Here is a 17408-nt window from a genome sequence, read left to right as displayed (position 1 = left end):
GGCAGCTGGAGGACTCGCAGTCCTGCTGGAACTGGCAAGTGCTTTGGTCTTTTTGGTCTTGCTGCCTTTAGACTAAGCTCTCTGACAGTTCAAAGCCTGTAACATCTCTGGGAGATGAGAAATGCTGGACCATTTCACAGTTAGATACCTGATGGATAGCACTGGTTTTCTTCTTTAATAGAAGGAAAAAAAAAAAAAAAAAAAAAAATGGTCTTAATTATTGACTGCATGCCTGGCCAAAGGTTTGAAATATCCCCCTCGCAACAGACTGCAATTTTCTTCCTGCCACCTCTGTCCATCTGACCCTGTTGCATCAGTACTGTGAAGCCAACATGTTTTAGGCCACTCATCCACAAGCAGTAATTAAAAGGCATGATTAAAGAACAGGGGATAAGTGCCCAGGACACAGAGTCCCCCACCTGGGGAGTGTTTCTCCACAGCCCCAGCTGGTTCCCACAGGTGTCAAGATGTGGTATTTTTTGGAGGCCGACCTCTGTTCCCAGCCCATTAGCTTTTTAACCACAGGACCCGCATCATGACTTGGAGCAGAAAGCATATCTGACGTGCCCTGGGGAAACATTAAATAGCCCAGTGTAGGCGTGGGCTTGCAGTGCAGCTGGACTCTGGTGGGTGTTGTGCTTCCTGGGCTCCATCAGTCACCTCTGGATGGGTCAGCATCAAATCCCACCGGTGCTCAAAAGCCTTCAGGACCCACTTCTGCCCTGAAGAGCTTTTGTCATTGTCCCATGCCTGCAAGGAGGAGCCTGACCACCACACAATGAAGGTAAGGCTTCCCTAGCACCTCCTCCTTGCTGAAAGGGTTCGGGGCTGGATTTAACCCCCTGCACTGCTTGCTGTGTGGATGGCACTTGGGGCTCTCCTCTCACCTCCATCGTGCCACCAAGCAGGTCAAGAGCTCAGAGCCTGTGGAGGACAAGGCACGATGCTGCCAGCCAGGGCCGGGAGGGGAGGGCATTCATGGACCTCCTGATCCCACCAGCAGAAAGCACCTCTCCCAGAAGCTGTTTTGCAGCAGACTGTGCTGAACAATGCTCCCCAAGCAGTACCGCAGCCCTCACCTCTCCTGAAAGCTCTGCCTGTGCCAAAGCACTGCTGGGCAGCCCCAGTGTGCAACTGGCTGATGCCTGCTCCCCCCTCACTACAGCCTGGCTCTCTTCAGCTTCTTCCAAAAGGAGAACGGGGTGGCTGCTCAGCTCTGTCTGCTCTTGAGGACACAGAAGGGGCAGTAGGGACAGACAGACAGATGGGTGGTGGAGGCCACCATCATGCCACACGATGAGTCAAGGTAGCAGCTGGTGAATGCATGAGTTACCTATGTTCTGTCATGGAGGAAGACAGTTTGCTTCCCGCATGCACACAAATGGACACATGCATACACCAGCTCTCCTTTGCCCTAAACATCATTATTTTCCCATAAAACACTTCCAGACACAAAAGCCTGCAAAACAGTCAGGGTCTAGTGGAAGGAAGAAAGGTTATGGGGAGTTAGCTCAGAAGGTGAGCTAGGCCTGGGAAATTAAAGGCCTGGGAAATTAAAGCATTGTAAATTGGGTTCTAAGAAGCTGCCTGTTAATGGCAGACAGTCTCAGAGGGAAGCTGGTGGAGATGTTCAGAGACAGTGTGAGTGGCACCTCCACTCCCAGCAGTGTCCCAAGAGAGGATCTTGTTGGAGATTTTTCTCACTGGGCTCAGGGCACCATGCCCTGCTTCCTGGCCCTGCCCATAGGGCAGGCAGTGTCTGCATGAGGGACACAGCCCCTGCTATGGTGAACATCACCCCACAGCATACACGTGGGGTCAGGGCTGCTTAACCCGTGCAGCTCAGAGACCCATGTGATTTCATTAATAGTACATCTATTTAACAATTGCTCAGATCATAGGGTCTGACAATGGTCACTGTTTGACAATAGTTTCCAAAGAACTCTTGATTCCCAAAGGGGCAACACTAAGGGTTGGCAACTGTAGGTGGTCTATGTGGAAGAGATGACTGCAAAATGAACATACCCCAAAGGCCCTATCTACACACAAAACTGGTGGGCCAGCCTCAGTCTAGGGTGGTTGAGCACTTTGGCAGCACTGAGGACCATGGGATGGATCCCAAGTGTTATAGAATCATAGCATCCTCTAGACCTTCAAGATCACCCTGCAACCACCAACCTGAGCTACGGAGTCCTGTCAGGACACCACATCCCTTACTGCCACCTCCACATCTCTTCAATACCTCCAGGGATGGGGGCTCCATCACCTCCCTGGACAGCCCATCCCAATGCTTGACCAGCCTCTCCATGAAGAAATTCTTCCTACTATCCAATCTAAAACTCCCTGGTACAATTTGAGACCTTCCAAGCAGCTCTTAGGGTCCAGCACTCTGACCCAAGAGGTGCTTTGTCCTCAGAGGATCAGATTCCTGGGAAGTGGCCAGAGCAGAGGCAGCAGACATCTCTGTGCCCTTGCAGGTGTCCCCATGATTGCAGTCTTGCAGATGATGGCGTTCGGTCTTGCTCTCCTCTCAACCCTCTTCCTCCTCCTGGCCACATGCACTGACTGCTGGATGGTGAATGCTGATGACAGCTTGGAGGTGAGTAGAGCAGCTGTGTTCGTGGTTGAGAGCCAGGTTGGTACCTTGATATCCGTGAGGTTGCATCGTGTCTCCATGGGCCTGGAGGGGGAACAAGGTGGGATATACCCACCACTTTCTGCATGAGCTGGTGGACTAGGAAAATGCTAGAGCAGAAGGAAGGGAGAGACAAAGAACAGGATATGGTGGTGAGAGCCTGAATATCTGCCTTGCTGGATATCCCTGAGGAGCAGGGGGACTTTTGGGTGCTTTCTGCTTTGAGCATCTTTCTCCTGCATTCCAGGTGAGCCACAAATGCCGGGGGCTTTGGAGAGAATGTGTCACCAACATGCAGGATGGGGTCAAGACCTGTGACCAATATGACTCCATTTTGGCAGACCATCCAGGTAAGCAAGCAGAGTCTGGAGGTGGAGGCATTACTGTACAGCATTATCCCTTTTCTAGCACAAGGCAAATGCTTTGCCTATTCCACCAAATCCCTTTAATCTCTCACGAACAGCCACAAAGGCACTTTTAAGTTCACAGCTAAAAGTATTCCCTCTTTGAGATGACCCTCACTGTGAAGGGCTGACCTTCTTGGCTGAGCATTGCTGGCCTCTTGCCCCACTAGCATGGCCAGGACAGTAGCCCAGGGACCTGCTGCATCTGCTGAGTGAGGGCATGAAGCTGTGCTGGGAGGCCAACACACCACAGAGGTGGTTCAGCCCAGCTCCAGCCTGCTCCACCATTTCCTGGTGGGATTTGCAACCCCCTCTCACCTCAGGAAAAGGAAATTTCATCAGGAAAGGGGAGCCTGACATGAGTCAAAGCAGTTGTATTGAGTGGATGCAGGTGTTTGAGGGAGTGTGGTGAGGGCCATGCCCACTGGCCAAGGCCTTGTGTCCTCAGCTCATGGACAGCCCCGGCCGCATAGGAGAGCCCTTGTCCTGTAAAGGGTGATGGTGTGGGACAGCACAGATTTGGACAGAAGAGAAGGGAACGAGGAGTTCGCATGTACTACATGGGGATTTTGTGCTGCTCTGGGGAAAAAGCTTTGCAGGGAGAAGTCATATCACACACATGTAGTGATGTGAAGGTCTCAAGGAAACAACCATATCCCAGATGCTGACTGGTGCACCTTAAGTTTGGTTTCTTGAGCTGAACTGATAACAGGCTGATTAAGACCTGTTGCAGGGTTTCTGATGAGCACCCTGGCTATAGTACAGGGTGAGTGGCACATAGGGCTGGGGGGGATGTCCTAGTGTCAACATCTCCTGCAGATATGCCAAGCAGCAAGCTGGGTGAGTCTAGCAGCGACACAGGCAGCATCTGAGGAGGGGGGAGGCAGATCTTCTAACCATTCCTCAGTCTCCTGCTTGTTTTTTTGTTTGTTTGTTTTTTCTTCCCCAGTGAAGATTGTGGTGACACGGACACTGCTGATCACAGCAGACCTCCTGGTGGGCCTGGCCTTGGCAACTTTGCTCCTTGGGCTCGACTGCATCAAGTTCCTCAAGGAAGATCCTCGTGTGAAACTGAGGATGTGCTACGGTGCTGGTGTCATCCTTGGCATCGGGAGTGCGTGGCTGGGAGTGGTTGGGGGGGCAGCTGGACCTCGTGGCCCATGGGGAGCTAAGGGCAACCTCAAAGGGGCCCTGGGGTTGTATGGCTCTCCCTTAACTGGCCCCATTCCTCACAGGCATCCTGGGCCTGGTGGGCTCTGTGTGGTATGCAGTGGATGTCTACGTGGAGAGGGCCATGCTGGTGTCACACAACATATTCCTGGGAGTCTACTATGACTTTGGGTGGTCTTGCTGGCTGGGGATGGCTGGCTCAACGGGCTGCTTCATGGCATCCATCCTGCTGACCTGCTGCCTCTACGCTTGTTCAGGTCAGTCCACGTTGCCCTGGGCTGCCCCATCCCACAGCAGGGGGCTTCTGTCCTGCATAGCCCCTGTATCACATCCCTGACTCTCTCCTGCAAGGCCCCAGCATCCACCAGCAGCCCCCGAGGCTCCCTCAGCGCCCAATTGTCACCAGCAAGATGTACACCGTGGACTCCCGTGTGTGATGGGCAGCAGCACCTCCTGCACCCAGCCCATTGCATGATGCTTACCCCAAGTCTGACCCCATTAAAGCACTCCAGGACATCTCTGCAACTGCTCTGGGACTCCAATTTCAGGGCTCCAGGAAGGGCCTGCACAAGCTATAGCATCAGCAGCTGCAAAAAGTGGGCAGGCTGCAGAAGCAAGTCACACACAGAGGTTTTATTGCCAATTCCAGCCAGGTTTATTCAAAAATAAAACCTAGAAAAGTGGTGGTTTATGAAAAGAGGCTCTTCATTGATGCCAGAAGAGAGAGGAGGTCTCTGCAGGGTGGGGGAAAGCTTAGCACCCCACCCAATTTAATTCCCTATTTCCCCATCATTGGTGGAGCAGTTCAGGACGTTTCCAGATCGCACAGCTCAGTTCAATACCTCATATGACCCCATATGAAACCTGGGGTCCTAAGCTCCTGCTTCCGCCTGCATGCAACAGCTCCCCAGCTGCACTGTGCTAGGTTGCTCCTGCTGCCCCAAAGCCCCCTGGGGAGCTCTTGCTGCCCTGAGGGTGACAGAAGCAAAGCAGCTCCTGGTCACTGCCCCACTGCTGCTCTGGAGGTGAGCAAAAAGCCTCGTCTTTGTGGAGCAACACTGACTCCACGTGGCTGCTGGCCCCGATGCAGCAGCCTGCTGGAAGCTGCCCCTGCACTCAGAAATTTGGCAGTATACATGCCATTTAAAAACCGGGTAAAGCTAGTAGCCTGGAGCATTCAATAATGTTATCACGGGATTATCATTAGAGTAACTCCATAACCACATACAGAGGCAATTTGAAAACTAATGGAGGTGCTCTTCATGCAGAGCTGGGTACTGAAGTCCATGCAAAAGGAATTCTGTTTTCCAAATGAGTTATAACCCTTATTCACTCACAAAACACTTTGAAAACAAGCCAGAACCCCCAACCACCCTCTCCCCCATTGGCTGAGATTAAAATATCCCAATTTCAAGCTCAGCTCCTCTGCTCAACAGCCAAGAGCGATGTGCAATTCAGGAAAAGCTTCACTTCCCACCTGTATGACAGCACCACACCACCTGTTCCTTCCTCTCTGAGGATGCTGGGGCCCTCTGCCATGCTCCTTGGGGAAAGTTCATCTAAGTACAAAGGTGAGCTTAGAGAGAAAAGTCACTCCTCCCTGCTCTGCTCACTCTTGGTCCTATCCCTTACTTCTTAGCCAAAGATTAGCAGACAGAAACCATGGCAGTGAAAGGATGTTGGACCAGGTCTGTGGTCCGAAGAACTGTTAGCTTACAGGAGACACCTCCACTGCTCTAAGGGACACGAGCAGGCAGCAGCATGTTAAAAGGCATTTAGAGATGCAGCATTCGGCTGTTAATGGTTGGCACTTGAGCACACAGGAAAGCAATTAAAAAGAGCAAGCATTTGCATGATAAAAGCAGAGCTCATTAGTACATAGAAAGGAAAAAGCTACAGTTCCCATTCAAAGCTGTCAGACAACTCAGACCCCACTGGGTGCTCCTCACTAGCAGCTTTGCATCCATCACCAGTAAATTTATTACAAGTGCACAGCACACTGCTCCGCAAGGCTGGGCAGGACCAAGTGAGGACCAAGCCACACCTGGGCTAAGAAACAGCTCTGGATTTCCAGCAGGCCCCGAGCAGCCCTGACACACACACCTGGCTCGCTGCAAGGTCTAATCAGAGGAGCCAGCTTCTCTGCAAAACACAGCTCAAGTTTCCATGCTCACCGAACCCCAGCATGAGAGCAGCTCAGTCACAGCAGAGAAGCATGTCAGAGAAGCATGTCACCACCTGAACCTGCCTGCAGGCAGCACAGCCTGGGAGCTCCAACATCTGCTTGCCAGAAGCCCACACTGAGCAGATCATGAGTTAAACCAAGCCCATGCACACTTGAGATTGCTCTTCCCTTTTGGAAGCCCAGCTTCAAACCCAGATGGAGACCTGTGTTTTCCCCTGGTTTGCCCTAGGTTCCCTCCCCACACAGCAGTTAAGGGGGCAGCAACTTTTGCAGTGACTCACCTGTGAAAACATCACATCCACATTCTAGTAAGTCAGGAGCAGCAGTGCTTTGCATCATCCCAGATGGAGAGTGCCCCCCCCCCCCTTCCCAAAAGGGCTCCCACATCACCTCTGTTCTGCAGTGGTCATATTCCAGTGAGGACACAGCTGAGCTGCTCCATCAAATTTGGGTGACACCAAGCATCTCCCCTCATCATCCTCTCGCCTTTCCACCAAGTTGTATCAGGATTTAATTACACCATTTTCACAAAACTGACCAGTGTTCAGTTCGAGACTACTTTCCTGAAGATTGATGACAAAACTTAATTTAGCAGGAGGAAGAAACCCCTCAGCCACCCACAGCCTTGGAGAGGTGGCAGCAAAGGCCCCTGCTCAAAGAGGTCTCACTTAACAAGAGGAACAGATTTCAGCCTCTGCGTTTAACTCACCAGTTTCACTAACTGGAGTTTTTAAGAGAAACTCCCATCATATATGGAGAAGAGGAGGCTGAGAGGAGACCTCATCACAGTCTACAACTTCCTCGTAAGGGGGTGTCGAGAGACAGGAGACCTTTTCTCCATTAACACCAGTGACAGGACCCGCGGGAACGGGGTTAAGCTGAGGCAGGGGAAATTTAGGCTTGACATCAGGAGGGGGTTCTTCACAGAGAGGGTGGTTGCACACTGGAACAGGCTCCCCAGGGAAGTTGTCACTGCACCGAGCCTGTCTGAATTTAAGAAGAGATTGGACTGTGAACTCAGGCACATGGTCTGAACTTTTGGGTAGACCTGTGTGGTGTCAATAGTTGGACTTGATGATCCTTAAGGGTCCCTTCCAACTCAGGATATTCTATGATTCTATAACACCTGCTACTAAGGTATCAGCAACCCTCTAGTCGTTACACTGGAAGCCAGGTAACCAGCACTGACAATCCACCACTTGCACAGCACCTAGGGGTGTCCAGCACAAGCCGGGGCCCTTCCACCCAGTGCAGCCTACGGGAAGGGTGTGAGGCAACAGCAGCCTCCCACTGAGCAGCCAGCCCTGCATCAAGAGTTGTCATCTCTCTGAGCCCTCGACCCCAGGCTGTGACTCACAGAGCTGCTACGCTCACGTGCAACAAGAGGCTCAGTAGACCTCTCAGTCTGTTTTACCACAACAGCCTGAATGAGGAAGCATGTTACAAACCCAAACTCCCTTGCAATAAGGCAAGGAATAGACAGGCAGCCAGAAGCAGGCTCCAGGAAGTCAAGCACAGGAAGTGAGTGCCTTAGGGTCACACAGATTTCCCTTAGGTTTCACTGAGCAGAGCTGAGGGCACTTAAAATTGAAGAGTGCACGAGTTCAACATAGTTTTGATAGACATCACGCTGAAAAAAAAAAAAGCAGTCTTTCTCAAAGCCTCTTATGAACGCTTAACTTACATGCTTTCCATACAAAAGTGGGTTTGAAACAACCAAGCACACACTGTAATTCTTTAAGACCTTTATTAACAGATGCTTGCAGTTTGACTTGAAAAAATCAGGTGTACATTTCATACAAATTAAAAATGAGGTTCTTAAAAATCTCAACTTGACCAGATATGAAACAATTTAAAAACCTTTAAAGGTGTATTGAGAAAAAACAGACTTTTAAAAAACGTGTTTATCGTTTCCAAAAGGAGACTTCTTTAGGTAAAAATAATAAAAACCCCATGCTGCATAGATAATGCAGATAGTTCTAGTAATCTGGTCAACAGCAAAAAGCAAGCACTTAAGGTCTTCAGTTCCAATTCTTTTGTTCATTTCTTATTGCTGGAATTTCATTTTCTTTTCTTCTTCATTTCTTAGGTCTTTTCTTTGATGACTAAACTGAAAGAAAAAAGGGACAGATATCATCAGATAAGTGTTTTGTCTACCAACACTCACCTACAATTTAAATTCACACTAAGCTTTCATACACACAGAAAAATCTCATCAGCTACAGCTCTTAAATTAGTCCAGCACATCAGCCCACTTTCCAGTGATCAAAACTGCCAGCTTCTATGCAAAATAAGTGCAAAGAATTCCAGAAGAAGAAAAAAAAAGTTTTAAACAGAACGTAATTCTATCTACACCTCTCCCCTCACTGGCCTCCTGCTTCAGACTCTTTCATGAGAGCCTCTTAGAGAAAGCTCCTCAGATCAGGCACTGCAGACACACACAACTCTTGTCATATGCTCGTCTGGAAACAAAAGCTGGTAAACTCTGAGGAAACTCCTGGGAAGGCAGGAGGACAACTTAAGATCCGCAAAAGATGGCTGAACAGCAAATCTCTACCTGTGCCTAAAAGAGGTAGAACAGCTTCACTATGCACCAGAAATCACAATTTATATTCCCCAATACTACCAAATAGATCGAAAAAGCAAAATAAAATGTGTTTTTTCTTTCTTTGAAGCCTGCTAGTTAAGGAATTCATCCAGCTTGTCTCAACCATTAACAGCAGGATAATGCAAACGTTCACGTCAGGCACACAGAAAACACTGCAGCAAGACTTGAAGAGTTATCAAATAAGCTATGTGCACAACAAATTCAGCAGAATCCGAGCCCTTGAAGAGTCCTGTGACCTCATAGTTGCAGAGGTCTGTAGCTACTAATGACACCAAACTACTGCTCCTGCCTAACTCCTGCATTCTCTATTCTTCCCATTAATATAACCATTCGTTAACATTCTCACCAGGACCTAAGTCTGAATGCTGGCCTTCGAAGGCAGAAGAGCGATGAGTGAAACAACAGGAGTGGGATATGAACTCTGGTTAATAGAGGAAATACAGAAGAGGAAGGACAGACAAGGAAGGTGCCAGAAACAAAGCAGAAGATAGAACAAGTAACAAACTGTTCTGGCAATGAAAATTCCCAAATTAGCAAGTGAATCTATCAGAAGACAGCACCAAGCTAGCATCAAATCACAACTAGCTTACTTTGCAATGAAGGCAACGTTTTTAATAATGACCTTAACAACAAGCCACACCAGTACTCCAGTCTAGGAAAGTGAGGCCTCCAGCTGAATGCAACGTCGACCTCAGATGCAACAGAGCTGCTTAAGAACCACTGCTGCCAGCATTTTTGTTCAGATAAAAAGCCACTACCAAGATACTCCTGCCAATTCTACATCAGCTCATTAAAATGAATCCCTAGAGGTCTTAATGCCATCCAAATCCCCTTTGGGACATAGTAGCAAAAGCCAACATGCTTACAGACTTAAGTAAATCCTAGTATCTCTGCATACCTGTTTCTCCTAGCAGAGTACTTTCAGCTCACTATACCAGCATCACTTGCACTACTACTGCGTGAATGAAGACTGTCGTAAGCCTGAGTTACTGACTATAGCCAAGATTTTAAGATTAGCAGTACTCTAGGCAATGATTCCACCAGTGAAAATTAGAGCCTGGTAACTGAGTCCTCCCAATTAACCAGCATTTGGACAGCAAAATCTCACAGCTCAGGTCTGCAGAACTTGGTAAGTGCACTGCTAAGTGTGGCCAGCTCAGTTACAATACACATTACCAAAATAGTTCAAGTCTCTTAAGGCAAAAATTAAGAGGAAAGTGTCCAAAGAAAAACGTCAACCATCAGATCATATCCTCAAGAACATCCAGGCACGCACCCGGATGATGGTAGAGATGGTAAGCCGGTATTTACTCAGCCCCGCCCTGCTCGGCCTCGGGAGCGGACGTGTTCTCAGCTGGTGGTTCGGCTGTCTTCGTCTCTTTGCCATCTTGTGGTTTAGGGTTCTCTGGGCGTCTGCGTCTGTAGTTGAAGTTACGACGGTACCGACGTTGAGGTGGCTGCTGACTTTGGGTCTCATCCCCTTGGTTCTCTTTATCTTCCTCATTTCCATCCTCTCTAGGCTGTCTTTGACGAGGAGGACCCCTGAAAGTCAAGCTAGGCTTTAACAATGCAGCATCTGACCATCGCGATGTTCTGTCTGTGTTGCTAAAGCTCAAGGTATAAGAAAAAGAGTAGATCTGCAGCATACCTACGAAATCGTGGTCTATAACCTCGATACATGTTCTGCCTGACTGGTCTGCCTTGTTCTCCTGCACCCTGGTTGTCAGCACCCTGGAAGACATTAGGCAACAAACCACCTTAGCCATATGCAAAAACATTACCACCACAACTAGCCAAACCCTGGAGGGCCTGCTGTAAGCCAGGCGGGCTGACAGCTGAAGTCTGAAGCATACAATAAGGTGGACAGTGGTCCTATTGCATAGAAGAATGCACTATGCAGAATTTATTCTTTTTCCAGTTAATTATACAGAAAGTTAACACAAATTTGAACACACTGCTTTTCAAGAGTAGTGACTAAGACCTCCAGCGTATTACTATCTGCTCAAGCATTTCATCTTATTGCTAAGCCTTATGGAACAGATCTTGAGCATCCACAAAGAATGTCAAAGAGCTGCACCCCATCACCATGCTCCAAAGAAATCAAGTCAGCACAGCACCACGTTCTATGCAAACATTACCTCCACTATCTCTCCCTGCACGGGAGGGTTGGAATATTGTGGTCGACGCCCGTAGGGCCTACGCATGTAGTAAGGTGGGTACCGCCGCCTGCGGTAGGGGCGACGTTGTTGAGCTTGGCCTTCTGGGATGTTCTCTGCTCCTTCGTTCTTTTCCCCACTCTCACTGTTCTGGTAGTTTTGCTGGTAGTTGCGTGGAGGACCCCTGCGACGTGGATATCGTCTGTAATGGTTACGGTCTGCTGCGTATTTACTGCCTTGCACTGGAACTCCTCCAGGGCCTGTAACATTAGCTGCCTCCGCACCCTGAAGAGCAGGGAGAGAATTAGGTAAGCAGTGAGCACCAAAGCAGTTATAGCATAATATAATGTAGTACTGAGCAACAATTTACATCCACATTTGTAAAGCAATGAAAACCCATTCATCTCCCTGGATGTCATCAGGCATCGACTCAAACCACAGACACCACACCAAAGCCTGCAGACCAAGTTTTCTGGGCATACTCTTAACACCCGAGATGTGTTTACCTTTTCTCCTTCAACCACATCAAACTCCACGGTCTCTCCATCTCCTACGCTGCGGAGGTACTTCCTGGGGTTATTCTTCTTTATGGCAGTCTAACAACATAATATTGCAGAATTACATTTACAGGCACAGCATTAAAATACTACTTAGCATGTCTGAAGACTTGTTTTTTAAAGGAATTTAAGTATTTATTCCTTAAGATGACATCCTCCTGAACAAGGAATTAAACCACAGTGAAAACTCAAAGCCAAATTTATGTTGTACTACGATTTTGGCCTGACGCTCTACCACTGTCTAGAAATACCTGACAATATGCTGTCTGCTAGCTGAGAAGTTGAAAAAGCAGCTTGAAGCGATACAAAGAAACCACAAAACCAATGCAAACTGAACCAGAATTTTATCACTAAGCACCCCATAGTATCTTGTTCATTCCCAGGAAGTATGCATACCAATACAAAAAGCTTGCTTTGGATTTTCCAGTCATATAATCAGGTTTTCATCCCTCCACTTCCCACAAGAATATGCAGCAGCCTACATTCAACTGAGGCTGTCCCAAGCTACGTAAACACATCAATAAACAGAAATCAAGAGACTTCCTTCTCCAAGACTTCCGATACTCTTGCTTCAGCCACAGGATTTTATTTACCAATTAACTGCAAATCTACTCCAGCTGACTGTTATACACCAATCATTACACTTTACACAGTGTCAATACTAGAAAACTTTCTAAGTGCCTGCGTGTTAAATGACAATACTAGAAAGTGCTGAATTTTCTATGCTGTTCAGCAGTGGTTACATTTTTTGACAAGTGACAATGCCCTATGTGCACTATTCTCAGCCATATTCTACTTGCCAAATACTTTAAATGAGCAGTAAGACAAGTGAAACAACTTTAGAAATAAATGCCAGCAATAGAATTTTGCTAGATTTGTTCCCTAAATGGAACAAAATCTACAGAAAAACATATCCAAAAGTTTTGGCATAAGTGATTTTATGGAGAGATGAGAAACCTTACTGCAACAGCAGCAGAGTGTAACATCTTCATGAGAAACTAGCTTAGTAACGAGGATGGGAAGGAGCATACACAGCCTAGAACATGACCATTTATGTTAGATTAAACCCCAAAACTGCTTGATCATGAAAATCGCTACATTAAAACAAGCCACTGCCAAACTGTGCCCTTAGAAACTTACAGTAGTTACATGACAAGTCCAGAAATCTGACAGTAAGTCAAGGTCCCTTACAGGTTACCCTACTTCCAAGTCAAGTAATAAAGTCCAATCGCTTTGCTTTCCTTCAGGGTATATATTCCTGTCTCTGCCCACGGAAAACCAGTTGAGTCTCTTGGATATTCTCCACTGCCCATCACAGAATAATGTTTTATTAATAAATGCCTCCACAGTTTTATTACATTTAAAAACACTGAGCTGGACACACTGATTTACAACAAGTCAGACACAACAGACTCAATGAAGTCCTATCTGCTCTATGAAATAAATCACAGATGCATCGCAGTCGCACTTTGTGCTACCCACAGATTATATTCAAATGGGTATGTCTGATTGAAAATGCATCTACTAAAATGTTTATAAACTTTCATTGAAAGCTTGGAGTAAAAAAAAAAAATCCATAGAAGTTTTGCCAAAAAAATACCTTCACTGGTTCATTCCTATTACAGCCCGATTCATTTTTTCTCCCTGCTGCACGTTTTTCTTTTAGCCTTATTTCTATATGCTGTAAACCCACAAGACGACTTAAATGGACTTCAGATAGCTATTCCCAAGTCGGGGTACACCTGGGGATAACTATGATTTCCATCACTATATAGCATCAGCCTACTCCACCCTGTGTACCTGAAGTCCTGATGATGGATGCCTGTGGATATGCAAAATCTCCAACCAGGAGCGAGCTCTACTTGCATCCCATCAATGAGAAACAGTCGCTTGTGTTCAAGTAACAGTTCTTGGAAACTTGAGGTGAATTCACCCCATCAGTTCCACTTAGGTAAGGTTGTGCAGAGCAAGTCTCAGATAAATAACATGTTTTTTAGTTTCCAGAAGATCTTACCTGATGGACAAACACATCTTCCTTGGTGTCATTCCTGTAAGACAACACGAAATTGAAATTCAGATGCGAAGCACACAGTGAGTTAGCCCAGTTTTAAAATGCAGTTGTTTAGGGGTGGGATCAAAACAACAAACTGTCAAATAGCTTCCAGCATCAGCACTGCTCTTCAACCTGCTCTTAACTGTTCCCTTATTAGCTTACTGCTTAAAGGAAAGATTTTATCAGGTAGCCTATGCAAGGTTTAGAGTACACAACAAAGTCCTATAAGACTCTCATGAAACTATTTCTCCTCTCTCCATCCTTGCTATCCCACCAGTAGAGAGGCTTGAAGAAGAAAAACACCTGACAGTGACCAATCCATCATTTCTGGTAACACTATGTAGGAGATGTGCCACATCAGGCTATGAATACCACTCGAGTCTTGCTTCACCAGTCACATTTCCTAGAGGTGCAACAGTGAGCTGCAGCGACCTTGTGAGGACAGCTCCATGGACAGCAGTTGACCAGGGCACAAGACACATTCCTGCTGCGAAGCAAGGCAAGCACCTTGTGCACACACATCACACCGGCTTCCTGCTGACAACCACCTGTGATCACTTCAGTTACCTCCTCTCAGTGGTGCTGCTTCCTTCAGCTACAGAGTAACAGCATTAACTGATCAGCACTCCACTGAAGAAAGGCAGTTGGGTTATTCAAGTCCCACTTGTGAACGCAGAGAGAACAAGCCTTGGGCTTCTCTACTCACAAGAAATTGAAAACAGCACAAATCTGTACCTCTAACCTGAACAAGAATCCAAAAGCATCTTTCAGGGTGATCACGCCATAGCTTCCACAACTGCCATGCTGAGCAAGGCCGGGCAACCACAATCAGTACCAAGTGAAGTCAGGAAAGTTTCTGTTCTGCAATTAAGCAGCACAGCTGAAACAGCCTCCACAATGGTTTGAGAGCTGTACTCACCATTTCCACCACTCATAACAAGCTCAGAGCCCCACATTCAAGGTCACATCAAACCAACCGAACCTCACTGTGGTGTTAGTTTCAAGTCATTCCACAGACTCATTAATCAACAGGAAAGTGCCTTTTATTTCCTAGAATGACTGGTTAAAGACACAGCAAAACAAGCTTGTGTTAAAGTGTGCTTGCTCATAACTGTTTTATTTTTTCTTAGTAAGATAAAGCCAGTTACTCCTCACCATTGGCTTTAAAACGTGAGAATGACAACTGTGACTTTTCCAAAACTCAATCCAAACTATGGCTATTCTGCCAGACAGCACCACTAAAAGTCACCTTGTTTCCTCACAGAGCTGATGCCTGAAAATACTACAGGCCTCTGAGTTTTTGTAGTAAAGACAACGGAAAGGACTACAGAAGAGCAAGCGTGATCATCAGGAGGCAGCTTATCTCCAGCCCCCGTGATGCAGCATCCAAAAGCACTTGAAAGCCAGAGCCTAAATACTTGCTTGATCACCATGCAAGATCTCTTAAGAGATGCACCAATAGCTGAAAACCTTCAGGAAAGCCAGTGACAGGTTTCAGTAAAGATGCTTGCTATCCTTCTCCACTCTCAGCTGAAAAGCAGCGTCAAGAAGCGCTCACCACCTATGCTCTTCAAGCCTGGATGCTCCATACTCTTGCCCAACTTATATTTTTGGCAACCACACCAGGTGTTTGTCACCAGGGTCCTTTTTCACTGACTGTTTCATCTGAGAGTATATTGAAGTTTTAGATAAATGAATGACTCAGGTACACACAAGTAATTCAAGGTGTATACGTGATTAGTTAGAAAGTTTACTGGTTAATTTCAAAGCCCAGTGCATGATTCCTGTACTAAGATGGCATTTTCCAGCAACCACATCTAGAAGCAGTAAGTGTACTGCCACTCAGATGGCACAGGAATAACAGCAGCTATCACATTCTCAACCAAAATATGAAACGGCACAGAAGACCCCTATTCTGAAGCCCTAATGACCTGGTTAGCTCATCTTAGTACTAGATGATATTCCCATCAATATCTTTAACTGTATTAAAAGAACATTTAGACAAGCAGACCAACTGCGTATGAAAATGTAGCAAAGCTGTAAATACAAAGCCAGCCATCAATGTGCAGTTCCAATCAGTTAACAGGACCGAGTCAGTGTCCCGCGTATTCATTTATTACTTTGACAACTGGGAGAAACAATTGACATATAGAATTTAAACTAGTATTTCAGGAAAGAAATGCACTTTAACATTAAAATAACACAGTAAATACTTGAAGCTCACATGCACCTGTAATGCTGAATTTTAGTTGCAAAGCTAGTTTTAGCTGCAAGCATACCCGACTGAAGAAAAGACAAGCAAGAGCAGAAGCTCTCGCAATTTCCCTTGCAACAAGCAAGAGAGATTCCAGAGCTGTGGAAACGTCCTCCAGTTCAGTTCTCAGGCTGCAGCTCTAATCTCCTGATAACATGAGATCATGCTGGGTTTCTCATTAAAAATGGCAACCTCAGGGATTAAACAGCTGCCAAAACAATATGAGTGGGGAAGCCATTCAGATGTCTTAACTAGCTGCTGTTGCTTCCGTGCTTGACTCACGTAACTGAGAGTTTCCACTACTGAGCGGAGCCGAGAAAAGCCTTCCCTAGAGGTAGAGTTTGTGGCCTGTAACTTTATAGGCACTTACAAGAAGAGCAAGAGACGCTAAAGCTAACAACGCAGACAGCTATTCAGCACCCAACGTTCAAACGCTACATGAGGAACTGGACAGGTTCAGCCAGCCAAACCTCTGAAGTCACACACTGAATCAACTAAGGAACTCAGCAGACAATTAAGACAGGCCCGAAAGGTACCAGGTAGATAAAAAGGCAATCTTTAGAACAAAGCTAAATAAGAACAGCAGTATCTACATTTGCTTCCCTAGAGAAGGATTCCCAAGCCTTCTGTCAATATCTGCTACAGGGGGTTTGAAGCCACCCAGCTGCAATACGTCTTTCTTCAGCTTGTTTCAGAATTTAGCACACTTGTTCAACTTACACTCAACACTCTTCTGATCTAAAAAGCCTTATGTTGCCATAGAAGAGGCAAAAATAACCTCCAGTAGGAAATACAGTTATCCTATGTCTTTCCCCACTTCTGGTAGATGCATTCCTCCAGAGGTGCTTAAGGGGGGAACAAGAGAACCTCCCAGGCGTTTCAGAACCTCCCAGGCGCTTGTTCCTTGAGGCCTGTCCGTGCGCCCCAGCCTCGCAATGGAGAATCAGCCTGAACTTTGCACGTCTCCCTGTACATTCACAGCTTCCCGAGGACAGCACGCTTCTAGGCATCTCCAGCTATTCCCACCCCAGCTCCTGACAGCAGCCGGCCTCCCGCACCACCCGAAGAGCCCGGGCAAAGCTCCGCCGCCGGGCCTCGGGGCCGCGCTCACCTGTTGATGAAGCCGTAACCGTTCCGTACGTTGAACCATTTCACTGTTCCCAAAACCTTCGTTGCTGGAAAGGGAACGGTAAGAGAGAGAAAGGGGGAGCGGGGGGGGGTTGCGAGGCGTCAGGCGCGGCACGTGGCGGGGCGGCGCACACAAAGGCCCCGCGTGGCGGACATTTTGCGCCGCGCCGCCCCGCCCCCACCCGCCGACACGCGGGGCCCGGCGGCGCGCGCGCGGCGGGGCGCGCGCCCAACGGCCGCGAGGAGAGGGGGGCGGGG

General features: G+C 47.4%; 2 protein-coding genes across 4 annotated transcripts in view; one reads left to right on the top strand and one right to left on the bottom strand.

The window, feature by feature from the left end:
- Positions 1–15: 15 nt before the first annotated feature.
- On the top strand, positions 16–4987 carry LOC118177156 (claudin-16-like). 2 transcript variants are annotated; one of them, XM_035344606.1, is made up of 6 exons: positions 16–784; positions 2478–2599; positions 2883–2985; positions 3989–4153; positions 4275–4466; positions 4561–4987. In XM_035344606.1, exons 2-6 carry the CDS (start codon positions 2486–2488, stop codon positions 4644–4646), a joined length of 660 nt encoding a protein of 219 aa, XP_035200497.1. In that variant the 5' UTR covers positions 16–784; positions 2478–2485; the 3' UTR covers positions 4647–4987. The 2 variants fall into 2 exon arrangements, with proteins under 2 accessions (XP_035200497.1, XP_035200499.1); XM_035344608.1 differs by lacking the exon at positions 2478–2599.
- Positions 4988–8124: 3137 nt separating this feature from the next.
- YBX1 (Y-box binding protein 1) overlaps positions 8125–17408 on the bottom strand; it is a 10183-nt gene continuing 899 nt past the window's right edge. Inside the window, exons 2-8 of one of the 2 annotated variants that reach the window (XM_035344676.1) lie at positions 17134–17197; positions 13730–13763; positions 11665–11754; positions 11141–11443; positions 10651–10733; positions 10279–10556; positions 8125–8504 (exon numbers count right to left, since the gene is read on the bottom strand). In XM_035344676.1, the coding sequence (XP_035200567.1) occupies positions 10310–10556; positions 10651–10733; positions 11141–11443; positions 11665–11754; positions 13730–13763; positions 17134–17197 (821 nt within the window). In that variant the 3' untranslated portion in view covers positions 8125–8504; positions 10279–10309. The remainder of the gene's footprint in view (positions 8505–10278; positions 10557–10650; positions 10734–11140; positions 11444–11664; positions 11755–13729; positions 13764–17133; positions 17198–17408) is intronic. The other variant, XM_035344679.1, reaches the window with a different exon arrangement.

The sequence above is a fragment of the Oxyura jamaicensis genome, chromosome 21 (genome assembly GCF_011077185.1).
Source record: "Oxyura jamaicensis isolate SHBP4307 breed ruddy duck chromosome 21, BPBGC_Ojam_1.0, whole genome shotgun sequence".
NCBI classification, from domain to species: domain Eukaryota; kingdom Metazoa; phylum Chordata; class Aves; order Anseriformes; family Anatidae; genus Oxyura; species Oxyura jamaicensis.
Note: the sequence above shows the minus strand (reverse complement) of the source record. Positions and strands in the feature narration are given on the sequence as shown.

Excerpts from the sequence above, each read along its gene's own strand:
- LOC118177156 (XM_035344606.1), top strand. The coding sequence starts at position 2,486 with ATGATTGCAGTCTTGCAGATGATGGCGTTCGGTCTTGCTCTCCTCTCA. Across the intron at positions 2,986-3,988 it reads CATTTTGGCAGACCATCCAG|TGAAGATTGTGGTGACACGG; the intron begins GTAAGCAAGCAG and ends TTTCTTCCCCAG. Across the intron at positions 4,467-4,560 it reads CTGCCTCTACGCTTGTTCAG|GCCCCAGCATCCACCAGCAG; the intron begins GTCAGTCCACGT and ends CTCTCCTGCAAG.